The 16508-nt window shown below is 30.7% G+C and overlaps 2 protein-coding genes and 1 non-coding gene across 3 annotated transcripts; 2 read left to right on the forward strand and 1 right to left on the reverse strand.

Annotated features, from left to right (window-relative positions):
* Positions 1-3847: 3847 nt before the first annotated feature.
* On the forward strand, positions 3848-3919 carry TRNAQ-CUG (transfer RNA glutamine (anticodon CUG)). The gene has a single exon. It is a non-coding gene; the product is annotated as a tRNA-Gln (tRNA).
* A 208-nt stretch (positions 3920-4127) lies between these two features.
* Positions 4128-7708, forward strand: LOC114175940 (Tetratricopeptide repeat (TPR)-like superfamily protein). The gene is made up of 3 exons (XM_028060794.2): positions 4128-6323; positions 6625-7074; positions 7177-7708. The coding sequence occupies exons 1-2, from the start codon at positions 4175-4177 to the stop codon at positions 6672-6674; spliced, it is 2199 nt and encodes a 732-aa protein (XP_027916595.1). The 5' UTR covers positions 4128-4174; the 3' UTR covers positions 6675-7074; positions 7177-7708.
* A 1555-nt stretch (positions 7709-9263) lies between these two features.
* LOC114179661 (RTF2 RING-finger protein) lies at positions 9264-10642 on the reverse strand. Its single transcript, XM_028066074.2, has one exon. It carries the CDS (start codon positions 10501-10503, stop codon positions 9424-9426), a length of 1080 nt encoding a protein of 359 aa, XP_027921875.1. The 5' UTR covers positions 10504-10642; the 3' UTR covers positions 9264-9423.
* Positions 10643-16508: the final 5866 nt, after the last annotated feature.

The raw sequence follows: 16508 nt of genomic DNA on the forward strand, positions 1-16508 counted from the left end.
TGTTTGGGTAATGAATAAATATATAGCTGATAAAATAAATAAATATATTTCCTTTCTAACATTTTCTGATTTCGATTCTAGTCGTTAAAAAATTAATATACTATTTTTTATTTTTAATTTGGAAATACATTTGTAGTTAAAAAAATAACTATTTAAAAAATAGTTAAATATGTTTTTGGTCCCTTAAACTTTAATGAAATTTGGAATTAGTCGTTCTTCAAAATTTTTTATCAATTTAATCATTTATTCTTAAAAATGTGTGAATTTAATTTTTTTAACCATATTCTATTAAGTTTATCTAACGTTTATAACGCATTTCATGATAATATTTGAATTGTTTACACTGTTTGACACATTTTCGTTTCGATGTTAACTCAAATATTATCATAAAATGCGTTTAAAATGTTAGATAAACTTAACAAAATTGGGTAAGAATGACTAAATCCACGCATTTTTAAAAATGAATGACTAAATTAATATAGAAGGGATTAATTCCAAAATTCACTTAAACTTGAAGGACAAAAAACATATTTAACCCTTTAAATAATGAGTTAAATTACTCTTTTGGTCCCTCAATTTGTCATGAAATTTCATTATAGTCCACAAGTTTTTTCGTTGTCTCAATTTGATCATCATTTTCTTAAAAATGACTCAATTTGGTCCTCACTGTTAACTTTAACCAAATGGTGTTAAAGTCAACATCACATGTCAACTTCTGTTTTTTTTTTTTTTTTTGACACGTGTCACTTGTGACTCAATTTGGTCCATATATTTATTTTTAGTTTCAATTTAGTCCCAATTTTTGTAAGAATGAAGCAATATTGTCCTCCCTTAAATTCAGTGGCGGACCTAGGAAGGGACGGGGGGAGCCGTGGCCCCCCCAATGTTTTTGATTTTTTTTTTATTTATATTATATGATTTTTTTTTTTGTTTTTAATTTTTTTAAATTATGTATAAGAAATTTAATGTTTTGGAATTTTTTAAATAATAAAAATATATATTAGGAATTGATAAATATTAAAATAGGTATCTTTTTATTTATTTTATAAAATATAACATTTAATGTTAATAAATAATAAAACATAAAATTAAATTTAATAAAAAATAAATAAATTTATTAAGATATTTTTTATTTTGTCTCTCACTGTTTTTTGAGTTTCTCACATATTGTATCCACTTTAGACTTTTACTTGTTTTGTTTTCTTTTGTTTATGAAGAAAAAAAGAAAGTTCAACACAAATTCATTATTTTGTACTCTCATTTTTGTATGCTTTCTTCTATTATTGAAGAGAAAAGTAATTCTTTTTTTCTCAATTGATAGTGAAATATTAGTTTAATAATTAATATTATTTTTTTATCTCACGAGCATTTGGTATATTCATTTTTATAAATATCAAGAAAAAGCAATGCACTAAGTGTTTTTTAATAACTGGTTTTTAATTGTGACTTGATTATCATATATTTTTCTTTTATTAATTACATATCACAATTTTTATTTAGATTATGATAAATTATCTTTTAGTATTTTTTTTTAAAACACAAGTATATTGATGAAGAATTAAAAGAATAAATTAATTATTTAAAAGTGATAAAATGGAAGCTACTGTGAGGAAGAAAATAGAAAAAATCAATCTTTGACAAAAATAGGAAGTCAATTACATCTATTTCATTAATTTTTTAATCTGTCTCGTCTTATTTTAACTATTCTTGTTTCTACAACTATATCAAAAAGATAATTTTCTACAATGAAAATTATCAAAATAAGACTGCAAAATAATATGGAAGATGTTTTTTTTTTCTGACGATATGATTATTTACATTAAAAACAAAATATAACTAAAAATCTTAGTATTGATTCAATTATTATTAAGTTAAATAATCTTGCGGATCCATAATTAAATATATAAATTTTAAGTATATTTTGGCACCCCCATAAATATCGAGCAAGTTCCGCCACTACTTAAATTGTTACTAAATTTACATTTTATATATTTTATGGTGATATTCTTACTAAAATTAATGTTTTTATTAAATATTTTTATAAATATTTTAAATTAACTTTAAATTCTACACAAAACATTAGACTTTAATTTTGTTTTGAACTTGAAATTTAAAATTTAGTTTCTAAACTTATGTGTGACAAGTTATTTGATTTTTAATTTTTACTAAGTTTGTAAAATATAATACACTTGATGCCTTTATATACGATGACAAAATTGTTAATTTTTGAAATTAAGTTTGGGGTTTAACTTTGTTTAATAATAAAACTAAAAAGAAAACTTATTTAAAAATATTTCTACAAATATTTAATAAAAACGTCAATTTTATTAAAAATATCATCATAAGTTGTATACAAATATTAAATCAAGTCTCAATCTAAGAAAGACAATATTGCTTCATTTTTTCAAAAATTGTGACTAAATTGAAACTAAAAATAAATATACGGACCAAATTGAGTCACTTTAACACGTGACACAACTGTGAAGTGACACGTGTCAAAAATAAGAAAAATTTAAGAAAAAAATTCAAAAAAATTAAAAAATCAAAAAATAAAAATAAAAAAAACAAAAAAAAACAAAAAATTCAAAAAAAAAAAAACAGAAATTGACATGTGGCATTGACTTAACACCGTCTGGTCAACGTTAACGGTGATGAATAAATTGAGTCATTTTTAAGAAAATGATAACCAAATTGAGACATCGAAAAACTTAAGGACCAAAATGAAATTTCATGATAAATAGAGTGATCAAAAGAGTAATTTAACCTAAAAAATAATAACAAATTAGCTACCTATCTGTATGATTTTTTAAGACTTAAAATAAGGTTTGATAATGATTTTAAAAATTCTAAAAGATGATTTTAAAAGTAAAAGCAAGACTCATTGATAATTTTTAACTTAAATATGCAATTTTAGAATACTTCGTGAATATTAGATCTAAGTAGAAAATTGTAGATGACAAAATTGGTGAGGTCTATCCTCATTGTTTTTCCACCGAACAACCAGAGTAGAGCAACCCCAAACCGTGTACATTTTTTTTATATATTATATTTGAAAATAAATTTTATTTATTTAAACTAAAATCACTGGAATTTTTATATTATAGAATTCCAAAAATGTAAATATGTAATTAGATTATAATTTAAAGTATAAATATCAGCATAAACATGAATATAGATTTGTTAATGATACATATATTATATTAATAAGTGATGATATTACAATATTCTTAAATTAATATACAAAATAAAATTATAATAAAGTAACATAAATGAAGAAAATTTTAGAAGATAATGGTAGATAAAAATGAAAAAAAATATATAGTTTTATGAAAAGTTTTGTTAATTATATTTAAGCTTTTGACCAAAATTTATATGATATAATGTGAATCAGATTGTTTTAGCTGAGATATTGTAGGGGTGTTTAACTCTGTTTAACATATCTTGACTTCAACTAATTTTTTAAATAATTCAAATAAAACTAAAAACATACAAATGTATTATGTTACTGAAACACGTCAAATACACGATTATGAAATCCAAAAGAATTTTTACGTGTGAATTGATTTAAGCGATGCAAAGAGTAATAGTTTTCAAAAAACAAAAAAAAAAACATATTCGTTCTTAATATTTATATGAAAGTATATTCAAACTCCATGCATCTAAAATAAAAAATAAAATTTTAGACATGGTAATACTGAGTAAAATTATTATAAAGTGATTAAACAAATAAGAGGGCTCAACATTTTTTTTTACATTATATAATTTGTCAATATATATTTATTTAATGGAGCAATAGTATTCATTGAGAAATAAAGATATATATTAGACCTAAAGACTTTAACAACAAGGTCCCATGGTCTAGTGGTTAGGACATTGGACTCTGAATCCAGTAACCCGAGTTCAAATCTCGGTGGGACCTTTTTTCCTATTCGGTGAATAATATGATCGTATGATTTTTTTCAATTGAAATGGTATGTTCTATAACTATTTTTTTAATTGGGAATTGATTTTTAAAGTACTGAATTGAAAATTTATTCGTCTTGTTCAAATTATTTTCAAGATTTAAACATCAACATCTTCACTCAAATTTAAAAAAAAAAAAAAAACAACTACGTAACCACGAAGAGGAGTGAAATTTAACATAGACATTGTCATTTGTTAGCAGAGTGGATACATGCCTCTTCCATTTCCTCCCCAACACGTGCAAGTGTTGCGTGCTCTCCTTCACTGCACTGTGAACAAAGAACTTCGCAAAGGTAGAGTTTTGCACGCTCGCATTCTCAAAGACGCTTCTTTCTCCTTCACTCACATCGCCAACGCCCTCATCAACCTCTACGCCAAGCGTGGTCACTTCGCAGAAGCCAACCTCGTGTTCGACAACATCGTCCACAAGGACGTCGTCTCATGGAACTGTCTCATCAATGCATTCTCTCAACAGCAAGCTTTCGCGTCTTCTTCTCACGTTATGCGCCTCTTTCGCCGTATGATGGTCTGCACCACCGTCCCCAACGCCCACACCTTCACCGGGGTCTTCACTGCCGCCTCCAACCTCTCCGACGCCGGCGCCGGTTGCATGGCCCACGCCCTCGCCGTCAAAACGGCCTGCTCAGATGACGTTTTTGCGGCCAGTTCGCTTCTCAATTTTTACTGCAAAACGGGTCTCGTTGCCGAGGCCCGTAAGTTGTTTGACGAAATGCCTGTGAGGAATGCGGTTTCTTGGGCTACCATGATTTCTGGGTATGCTTCTAAGGAGTTTGCTTATGAGGCTTTTGAGCTTTTTGAACTCCTGCGTCGTGAAAAAGAGGGAGACAATGAAAATGAGTTTGTGTTCACTGGTGTTCTCAGTGCTTTGACGTGTCACGTGCTTGTGGACACTGGAAGGCAGGTTCATTCTCTTGCGGTGAAAAACGGGTTGGTTTGCTTTGTCTCTGTGGGTAATGCTCTTGTGACGATGTATGCGAAGTGTGGGAGCTTGGAGGATGCGCTCAAGACTTTCGAGTTGTCGGGGAATAAGAATTCGATCACGTGGTCGGCTATGGTTACTGGTTTTGCTCAGAGTGGGGATGCGGATAAGGCTTTGAAACTGTTTTATGATATGCATCACTCTGGAGTTTTGCCCTCTGAGTATACTCTTGTTGGGGTGATCAATGCTTGTAGTGATGTTTGTGCTATTGTGGAAGGGAGACAAATGCATGGTTATTCCTTGAAGCTGGGGTATGAACTACAGCTGTATGTTTTGTCGGCTTTGGTGGACATGTACGCGAAGTGTGGTAGTATAGGGGATGCTCGGAAGGGTTTTGAGTATATTCAACAACCTGATGTTGTTCTTTGGACTTCAATCATAACGGGGTATGTACAAAATGGGGATTATGAAGGTGCTTTGAATTTGTACTGTAAAATGCAGATGGGGCGAGTTATCCCCAATGATTTAACTATGGCGAGTGTTCTAAAGGCTTGTTCTAGCTTGGCGGCTTTAGATCAGGGAAAGCAAATGCATGCCGGGATTATTAAGTATGGTTTTAGCTTGGAAGTTCCCATTGGAAGTGCTCTTTCTGCCATGTATGCAAAATGCGGAAGTTTGGATGACGGATGCCGCATCTTTTGGAGGATGCCTTCTAGAGATGTAATTTCGTGGAATGCAATGATATCTGGACTTTCTCAAAATGGTTGCGGCATTGAAGCCTTGAAGTTGTTTGAAGAGATGTGCTTGGAGGGCACAAAGCCCGATAATGTCACATTTGTGAATCTTCTCTCTGCTTGTAGTCATATGGGTTTGGTGGACAGAGGGTGGGTTTATTTTAAGATGATGTTTGATGAGTTTAACATTGCTCCTACAGTAGAGCATTATGCTTGCATGGTTGATATCTTGAGCCGTGCTGGACAACTCAATGAAGCAAAACAATTCATTGAATCAGCAACGGTTGATCATGGTCTATGTCTGTGGCGCATATTATTAGGGGCCTGTAAGAACCATCGTAACTATTATCTTGGTGCTTATGCGGGAGAGAAACTAATGGAGTTAGGCTCGCCAGAATCGTCTGCTTATGTATTGTTATCGAGTATATATACGGCTTTAGGAAAATGGGAAGACGTGGAGCGTGTCAGGGGCATGATGAAGACTCGAGGGGTGACTAAAGAACCTGGTTGTAGCTGGATTGAGTTGAAAAGTTTGACCCATGTATTTGTTGTTGGAGACAATATGCACCCACAAATTGATGAAATAAGGTTGGCATTAAAACTGTTAACCAAGCTAATGAAAGATGAGGGATATCAACCCCTTCTTGATCCATTACTTCCTGACATTATCAGTGATGATTTGAAAGGTAATAAAAATTCCCATCTGTACCAATCAATATTTACAAGTAATCTATGCAGTAATTTTTCTTTTTGTTGTTTGGATTAGACCTTTGGGGTATGGTATAATTCTACTGTTAAAAAAGCCTCTTAGTAACTGTATTGAAAATTTGAGATAAATACGATCTGCATCTGAACCAGCATATTCTGTCTTCAAACTTATTTCCTTCTCCTGCTTGCCTTTTCTTCTTGATATATTAGTTTTATATATTCTTCCAATTCTTAATTTATTTTATTTTCACTTTACATTCATTTCCCTTATTCACGTAGATCAAGAAGGCAGCGATGAGATACAACTCAGGGTTTGTGGTGGCTTGTAGCAAGATTGAGGAGATCTTCAACTCATGCCCAATGTATATTGTTCATTATATTCGGAAACCTCTCTTTTATGGTCCCCGTTTGATATCAATTCGTTGATTGAGATATTTGAAGCAAGTTCTGTTATGGTGAGAAGGAGAGGGAGAGATTTAATAGGATTTTAAATTATTTTTTTGGGACTCAATTTCCATAACTTCACCACCCGAACAAAAGTGCAGAACCCATTACATTATTCATTCAATGCTAACACTATTGTTGTAGTTGAGGGCATTGAGTTTGTGAAGTGTGAGATCGTGGGACAGAGCTTCATTCTTCATCTTCAGATACGGAAGATGATGGGGCTGGGGTGGTAATAATGAGAAATTGTGCATCAGAATCACTTATCAATAAAGCTTTGCCGCAGTGAGTACAACTTCTATTGTTTGTGTTATCTGTAAGTTTTCATTTCAAATGCTGTGATTCTCATTGGATGCACTTCTTTTACTTGTGTTTTCCTAAACGCAGGGATGTCAATATTAATGTGCCTACTGCTCCTGAGGTTGGATTATATCTGGACGAGTGCTTCTTTGCTTCATATAACCAGAAGTGGAAAGATAGCCATGAAGAGGTGTCAATGAAAGCATATGAGAAAGAAGCTGAGGAGTTCAGAATGAAGTACATTATTCCCATATTTCTTCCACGGAGCAGAAGGAAGGAACTGTTGCTCTTTGGTTGCATTCTTTAAACCATAGAAATTATCCAGATCTGCGTGATGTCAATGAGGAAGCCATCACTGATAACAAGAGTGCTGATCCTGAAGAAGCCATTTCCGATCACAAGACTGCTGATCCTGAAGAAACCATCACTGATAACAAGAGTGCTGATCGTGAAGAAGCCATCACTAATAACAAGAGTGCTGATCGTGAAGAAGCGAACTCTGATAACAAGAGTGCTGCTGATCCTGAAGTAGTAGTGACTGAGTGAGTTGTGTTTCCAATTGTTTAATGTCAACCTCTTCTTTCTAATTGATTTGGGCCTGACTTTTCACTGCATACAATTGATTGTTACATATCTATCTCCCCTGCTTCGCAACATATACAATCTACAAAGTATGTAATTTGGTTCTGAGTCCATCACTCGGTAAAGACACTAAAAAGAAATAAAAGGATATATGTTATTTTTTTTAAGTCTACAATATGATATTTACTTATTAAGTCATGGCTAAGCAATAACCATCTACTTGTGCTGTAAATTGAGATCCATTGCAAAAGAAACGCCTATACCATTGCAATTCTAAGATATGACTCGTGAATTCTGTTTGTTTCTTTCACCTTCTATTTAAAGCAATTGCAAACGTCGTCTATCTTGCAGGTTAATACAAGTTTTGTTGTAATGTCGCGATTTAAACTTGCCATGCTATACTTCTTTCTGGGGCCTACAACCGATAATGCATTGTTTGTATTCATGGATTATAGACAATGTATTGATAATGTTAAGTAAGCACAAGTTACCTATTTGTATGTTATTCACTAATACACGTTATTAACTCTTTTTGGTGCCTCTGCAAAAGTCAAACATCGACCTCCACCTCCTACAACGATTCTAATCACAAATGCTCTACAGGTACAATGCTGTAATTTTTGTTGTCGTGGGCATACATTGAAACCGAAGCTCATACCATATAGAAAGATGTGGAACTTTAATCTTTGCTTGTGAAAAGTAATATAGAATATCAACCACCCTATTACATTTGTTCTGCTTCCTGAACATGTGTTTTGTTCCCACATTACATATCATTTAATTCGAATGTACGAGGGTGATGTGTTACTTTTATTTCATACCTATGTATGTTCTTCGTGCATTACAGATTTTCTATCCAAACACTACCTAAAGCTTGCCAGCCAGCAATTCTGTCTTATTTTCAAGCCCTGATTATTTCCACAATTCTTGGATTCTCTACATGTCCGCTTCATCTAAATTATGCCTCCCAAATAAGACCAAATAAAAAGATTTCATCAACAAAACCTCTTCCAAAGCAAGCTTTTACACTAATGAAATCGGTAAAACCATCACTTGGAAAGTCAACATTTTTAGAGCATGAACTGAAATTCACTCCAATCAACAAAAACAAACTTGTTTTAGAGCATGAACTATACAGATGACACAATTGGTTTCTACCAAGACCTAAAGGTAAAGTTCTCTTTTAAGTGAAAATGGATGCAGGCTCATCCTTTACACCATTTGTTAGAGGCAAAAAGCTGGCCTTGAAATGCTTTGCAGCAGCAGCACACCACAAAAACAATGCGTTTAGTTTCTAAATTTAAATCGCATAAGTATATAGATGAAAACCACGCTTCTTCATAACTATCGTAAACTCACGCAATTCTACAGATAAAACTATAGTTTGACAACCTTGCACATGACCACTCCATCTGACAGGTTCAACCGGCACAAACTTCATTAACAGAAAATACACCAGATGTTTGAAGACAAATTGCTTTACTGATACACAACGACTAAACTATCTAGCGAATAATTCGCAAGCGGTATATAATCAGTGATTATAAATCATAAATATAGGAAAACAACGAGTACAAATTCTAAAATCTCTCTTTCCAAATAATAGATGTTATTAACAATGCATGATTAATGACAATAATCTGTTGGGAATGGAACCATTAAATCCATAAGAGGAAAAGTCAATTTCTTATACAACAATCTAAAACTCAACAATAAAACAGTAGCGACACCACCAGTACACAGATTCCTCAATCAGTTTCTACCAAGAGGAAGAGACCTACAAGAATATGTTTCTTTAAATTCAGACTTCTTAGACGAAGTGAAAATGGACGCATACACATCCTTAGTAGCATTCGCTGGTGCCAAATCCACAGCCTTGAAACGCTTCGCAGCAGCAACACCACCATTCAAACCAACTTTGCCATTAGAAACCTTTCCATTTCCTTCCACCTTAGCCGAAACCCTCTCCACAGCCTTAACATCAACAACATGCTTAGTACCACTCAACCTACTCCCTTCCAAACTCACACCATCATCACTATTCTTAACCTTCCGATTCTTCTTATCCCTTATCTTAGCCCTCTCCTCCTCCATCCTCTCTCTCAGAACCGCCACCTCCTCATCAGTCCCATTGAGCACGATCTTATCAACGTCAGCATACTCCTTGTGACAAACCAAACACGACGAGGACTTAACCTCCCTCAGAGCCCTGGCACTCAAAACATGCCCACAACTTTTCAGCGCGAAAAACCTATACTTTCCATTGAATTCAAGCCCCGCAACGGGGCACTGAAACTTTGCCCCATCATCAGAGCCAGGAATCGGACAAAGTTGAATATTGATCATGTCTTTCAATCCCTTGATGTACCCAAATTCTTTCGGAAGCTTCTTCCCCAGTAAAGCTTCCACCAGCGCTTCCTTGTTGAATATATTCCCCAATTTGTCGATCACGCAGGGCTCCCTCAGGGGCTCGTTTGAGAGAGAGCAATTGTGCCACTTCGAGAGCCGCTGTTCGTGGGGGTCCACCTTATCTGGCTTCTTCTCAGCGTACATATTGAGGTAGCAGTCGCGGGACTCGGCTCCGGTGGCTCCGCCGTCTCCACCGCCGCCGAGGAGGCGGGGCCGTAGGGAGAGGGTGGAGAGAGGCGCAATTCTCGAGAGAAGGGTTTCGTCGGGGAGGGGCTTGCCATTGAGGGTGAAGTAGAAGGACTGGTGTGATTGAGGGAAAAGGCAGTGCTTGACATCGGAAAGTGTTCTGTGATTGATCGTGGATTGAACGGAAATTCCGAGGTCCGGTGACTGCACCAGGATTTGGAGCGACTTTGGATGCATTTGGAACGATTTTCTAGGGTTTGTGATGTGGAATTGGGGATCGAAAGAGTGACCGATTGGGGTTTTCCGATGACCGAAACAAACCCTAGAAGAAGGATATAAGATTGGTGATAGTAACCGACGTTGATGATGGCTTTGGTTCTGATTTATATATATTTTTAAGGTTTTTTTTCTTCTCTTAAGTCTAAATATAATTTAAGAGTGCTTTTTATCTTTTAAAATTTAAATTAATTTGTTTATCTCTAAAATTTGAAAAATATTGAATTTGGGCCTGTTAATTTTGATTGTTGAAATGAATATTTTGAATGAAAAATTATATGTGACTACATATTTGATAACAAAAGTATCAAATCAAAAATTAAATATCTTATGAGTTATTTATATCATTTGTTATGTATTCAAAATGTTTAAAAGAAGATATAAGATGGCAATTAAAATAAATATTTTAAAATATGATAAGTAAAAAATAATTTCAAATTTAGAGAAGAAACAAATGTATCCTAAATTTAAGTGATTAAAAAATATTTAGATTATTTTTGTTTTGGTTTATAGTTTGAGCACTTTTGAAATTTCATGGGCTAATGTAGTGATCTTTTATTCATCAAAACTAGGAAAAATATAGGTGTTTTGTCTGTTCATCTTTTTTTAAAAAAAAATCACCTAACTTATTATTAAAAATAAAAATGAATTGTTTGAAATATATTTCTTTATCTTCCTTTTCCGATGTAAAAATTAAATATAACAGTTGGAGGAAGTTGATAACCTTTTATATCTTATCTATATAAAAAAAAATAGTTAAAAAATATTGTGTGCAAAATCTTCATTAAATAAAAGTAAATAATAATGATCACAACACAACATATTAATCATAAATATCATTCTAAATAACTTTATTTTCAGGATCTATTATTAAAAGAAGTACTCTTAAGAGTTTCTTTTAACAATGATATGTTGAGAAGAAAAGAGAAATTATTATTTTTTATTTTGTATCATATTTTAAATTTATTTTTAATATTTGTTAAAAAATAGTAAAAAAAACATTGTATCACAATATAAATTGTTTGTTATAAATCTAGAATATAATTTATATGTTAAAAATAATTATTCTCATAAATTTTAATTTAATACATTAACATGTTTTTAATTTAATGCATTTTAATTTAATTTTCTTTTTAGTGTTGTATGACAAACCCAATCCATAGTTTAATATATTGTATCTGACTTTTATTTAATTATATTATTATTTTCTATGTTAAAATTGTGTATGAGATCGATAATCTTTCACCTGTTTAATTGATACTTGATCAATATAAAAAAATATCTTTGAAACATAAAATTTTAGGAATACGCCTAATTGAAATTATTGCTATACGAATAGGTTAAACAAGTGACTTGTAATCTCAAGCTTATTAATGTATTATAGTGATTAACAAACTGATTTAATAAATTAAAATTTGGATAATTAAGTAATTGGAACATATAATTTGAATATAAATTCATACACAATCACTTACTCAGTATGTATTCCAAATTCTAGTAAGGGTATAACGTTGGCTATGAGTGAAAATGTATGTATATTTTCAAATCTATAATTTTACTAAGCATTCCTCTGATATTATATGGGAATATAAGTGAATCTAAGTCTCGCGTTGAGTAAAAATGAGGAAGTGAAACATTATATATAAAGATCAAGACCCAAAAATCTATTTTTTAAATTTTTTTATTAATTCCTTATGTAGTTGGACTCATGTCTCATTAATATTATATGTCTCCCTATCCTTTCTCAATAGACTCATAAGTGATATCAAAACCAATGATTTGTCTTGGTGATTGATTCATATGAGTATAATATGATATGTGCATCAAAAGTCTTATCGTACGGATTCCAGATTATATTCATATGAATGAGTTATCAAAACCAAAATAAACTTTTAGTTTGATACTACTAATATCTTTTTTTTCAAAAGAATTTACTGAAAAAACACACTATCAATTAGACATAGTAAAATTTGCATGAATGATTGACAATACCTCCAATCTAAAAATCATAAGACAATACATTTATAACTTTTCTTTCTTATGTGTTATTCAATTTTTTCACTTTTACTTGATATTAGATTCAGACACAATTAAATTCTCAAACACATGTCAAATCAATAAGAAAATGAATTATATCACAATTCAAAATAAACTCTTTGAAAGTTATGGTCTTCTCTTATGGATTACCTTCTTTCCAGTTTTCTTCTCGATTTTTAATGGAATTAAAATCCTTTTTTTACATATTCAGCTACCCATATCCTTCCAGAGCTTATTTTTTCCAATAAGTTATAGAAAACATAATGTTAATTATATAATGTATTCTACATAGAACATGATTAATGAAGGATTATTTCAAAGAGAGATTAATGAAGTCAACTGCTAGTGAAATTAGACTATGGAAAGTTTAACTCCAAACCATAACCTCACTAGATAATGAGATGTTAACCCAAACCATTATAGAGGCAAAAGTTAAAGATCGGTATGGATGTGTGAGGACATTAAGAGCCATGGACCAGATGATTTTAATTTGGGTTCATCAAGAAACATTAAGGGGTTTTAAAATAGGAAGTGCTACAAGTAGTAAATGATTTTCAATTAAATAGCTCAATCCCAAAGGGATGTAATGTTTCCTACATATCTCTCATACCATTGAAGGATAATCCCGTTGGCTTGAATGAATATAGACCTATAACATTGGGTTTGACACATATGTCATTGTTGTTGAATCTTATCCATAAATCATTCCTTAAAAAGAACCAACAGTGGTGTTAAAATTGATGATCCATCTTGGTAATCGACTTGGATAAGTATAGTACAATTGGTCATTGTATCAAGTTTTTTAACAAAGGTTTGAAGCAAGCGTGTCTTATTATAAGGGATGGTAATACAACCAAGGATCACTAGCCAATAGGTACTCGTGATTAAAAATTCTTTCACCTTAGAATGGATGTATCAATCAATGTGGAAGAGATTCACATTCATTGCTATAAAAAAAAGCATGTGATGCATTATTATTTATAAGAGACTCATACTTAAGTATGGGTGTTGATATGAAAGAGACTCATACTTGAAAAAAAATGTTAGTAATAATTATTACCACACAATGATTTAATAAAAGTAATATATTATTTTTATTGATTTTTTTGTTTTATCCCTACAAAATTAAATACATAAGATGTTGGCAAAAGAGGAAGATTTAAGTTAAAAAAAAAAATTGACAATGACAAGGAATCTCAAGCAAGTATTGGAAGATAATTTGAAGACAAGTTAATTGATGTTTAAAGCTTTCTTGTAATAAGTTAATTATGTTTTGAGTAGTTTAAATTAGCATAAAAACAACATCGAACTCTAAATCTTTTTGGGATCCTTTCATTTTTGTAAAATTTACTGTGATAATCCATTATCACTAAGGATAATCAATTATCCTAAGTTTTGTTCATTTTTTCAGAAAACCCACTGGAATAATCGATTATCAGCTCAAACTTTTGTTTTAGAAAACACACTGGAATAATCAATTATCACTTATGACAATCGATTATTCCTATAAGTTTTGAACTTGTTTGTTCAGTTAGTTGACCTAATTTTTGAGACTCTATTTAAAGAATTGCAGTCCAACCTCAAACTTAACTTTTTAAGAATCAGAGTTCAAGTGTTGTTACTGCAAAATGTTTCTCTTACCGTTCTTAAAAATTGCTTTGAAAAGCCTAGTGTAGGTTGAGCGATAACTTTTCCTAAGTGGGTTCTTGAGAGATTGAGTGTTATTGTTGTTGCTAGAAAAGTTTGTCGTCCTCTGTCTGATTCAGAGGAAATGTTTCTTCATCTCTTGTATCTTTAAGAGAGGTGTTTTCTAAACCTTTACTCTATTAATTTGATTGTATTGTGATTATTTTTGTGATTGAGTTAATCTATTTGTTTAAGAGATTAACAATTGAACGTAGGGTATTTTGATCTTAACCAATCTAGATATATGAGTTGATTTTCTTCCCTATACTCTTTAATTATCTAAACTTGCGTTTAAAGGAACTGAAATTTTATTTTAAACAATAAATTTTTGGGGAAATTTTTTAAAAGTAATAATTTTATCAAAAACCAATTCAGTGTCTCTCAGATTTTGTCCATTCACGAATCATTTCAGTGCACGATTATAACATAAGATTTTTTTTTCATGAAAAATTGACCAAAACCATGTTAACAAAGCATTATTTCATAAAGTGTTATTTTTAATAAGTAAGTTAGGTATAAAAATGTATTTTTGTGGTTATATTGCAGCGTATTAAAATTCTTCTATGTATAATTAAACAACTCCCACATACTTAGTTTTGCTTCAATTTCACTAAAAAACACAAAAAATAAGGTTACTTCAGTTTTGTAGTCATACCAAGTTCAAAGTTTCTCGTATTTTTTCGTTAAGAAAATAATTGTGTTGATATGTTAGCAAATTTTTAGCTTTAGTTCATAGATAACAACATAAGTGATTTAACGTTTTACCTCTATATATTCATTTAACTAATATTAGGTATAATTTATCGATGTCTCATTAAGTGAAATTTCTATAATGAGTTTGGGGTGCTCCCTCATACTTTTTATTATTTTGTGTTTTATTTTTAATAAATTTTTATGTGATAACAACTGATCGTTGAACTTTTCATTGTCAGCACAGTTGGATGTCAAAGTTGACAGCGATGCCTAATATATCATTATTTTTTATTTAGAAGGTTACCTTCGAATTAATGATGTGAAAGATGTTATTGAAATTCAATTAAACAATAACGACAACAACGAATATCAACATTTTTTTTAACGCATGTTTTATTAATTTTTATAAAAAAATTAAATCAATATTTATTATTTTTAGTTCCTATTCATTAAATAATCTTTATCATTTTATAAAGGAAACTCTTTTATATATATAATTTATCTTTTTAATTTTATCGTTTAATAAACAACAAAATGATTGCTTCTTAAATTAAAATAACGAGTTAAATATGTTTTTGATATCTATATTTTAAGTGAAATTTGAAATTAATCCATCTTCAAAATTTTGAAATAATATAGTCTCCATTTCTATAGATATGTAAATTTAGTCATTTTAACCAAATTTTGTTAAATTTATTTGATGTTTCAAACGCATTTTATGATAACATTTGAGTTATTTATACCACTTAACACATCTCCATCATCATAAAACGCGCTTGAAATATCAAATGAAATACTAAATATACACATTTATAAAAAAGACTAAAGTTGTCAAAAAATTTGAAAAATATTGGTCTTAATTTTCAGTAAAAAGACAAAAAGCATATATAAGCTTAAAATAACCATCTTATTAATTTTATTCTTTAATTGATATATTTATTTTAAGTTTAATAATTTTTTACAACTTAATTATATAATAAAAATTACATATTAATCTGATTGTATTGTGATTATTTTTGTGATTGAATTAATCTATTTGTTTAAGAGATTAACAATTGGACGTAGGGTTTTTTTATCTTAAACAAGTGTTGATTTTCTTCCCTATACTCTTTAATTATCTAAACTTGCTTTTAAAGGAACTGAAACTTTATTTTAAACCACAAATTTTTGGGAAAATTTTTTAAAAGCAATAATTTTATCAAAAACCAATTCAATGTCTCTTGGTTTTTGTCCATTCACGAATCATTTCACTGCACGATTGTGACATAAGAATGTTTTTTTCATGAAAAATTGACCAAAACCATGTTAACATAGCATTATTTCCTAAAGTGTTATCTTGAAAAAGTAAGTTAGGCATAAAAAATATTTTTTTGTGGTTATATTGCAATGTATTAAAATTTTCCTATGTGTAATTAAATAACTCCCACATACTCTTAGTTTTGCTTCAATTTCACTAAAAAACACAAAATTACTTTCAGTTTTGTAGTCATACCAAGTTCAAAGTTTCTCGTATTTTTTCATTAAAAAAATAATTGTGTTGATAAGTTAGC

Source organism: Vigna unguiculata, chromosome 3 (genome assembly GCF_037176805.1).
Source record: "Vigna unguiculata cultivar grain cowpea cultivar isolate G323 ecotype 2 chromosome 3, ASM3717680v1, whole genome shotgun sequence".
Lineage (NCBI taxonomy): Eukaryota > Viridiplantae > Streptophyta > Magnoliopsida > Fabales > Fabaceae > Vigna > Vigna unguiculata.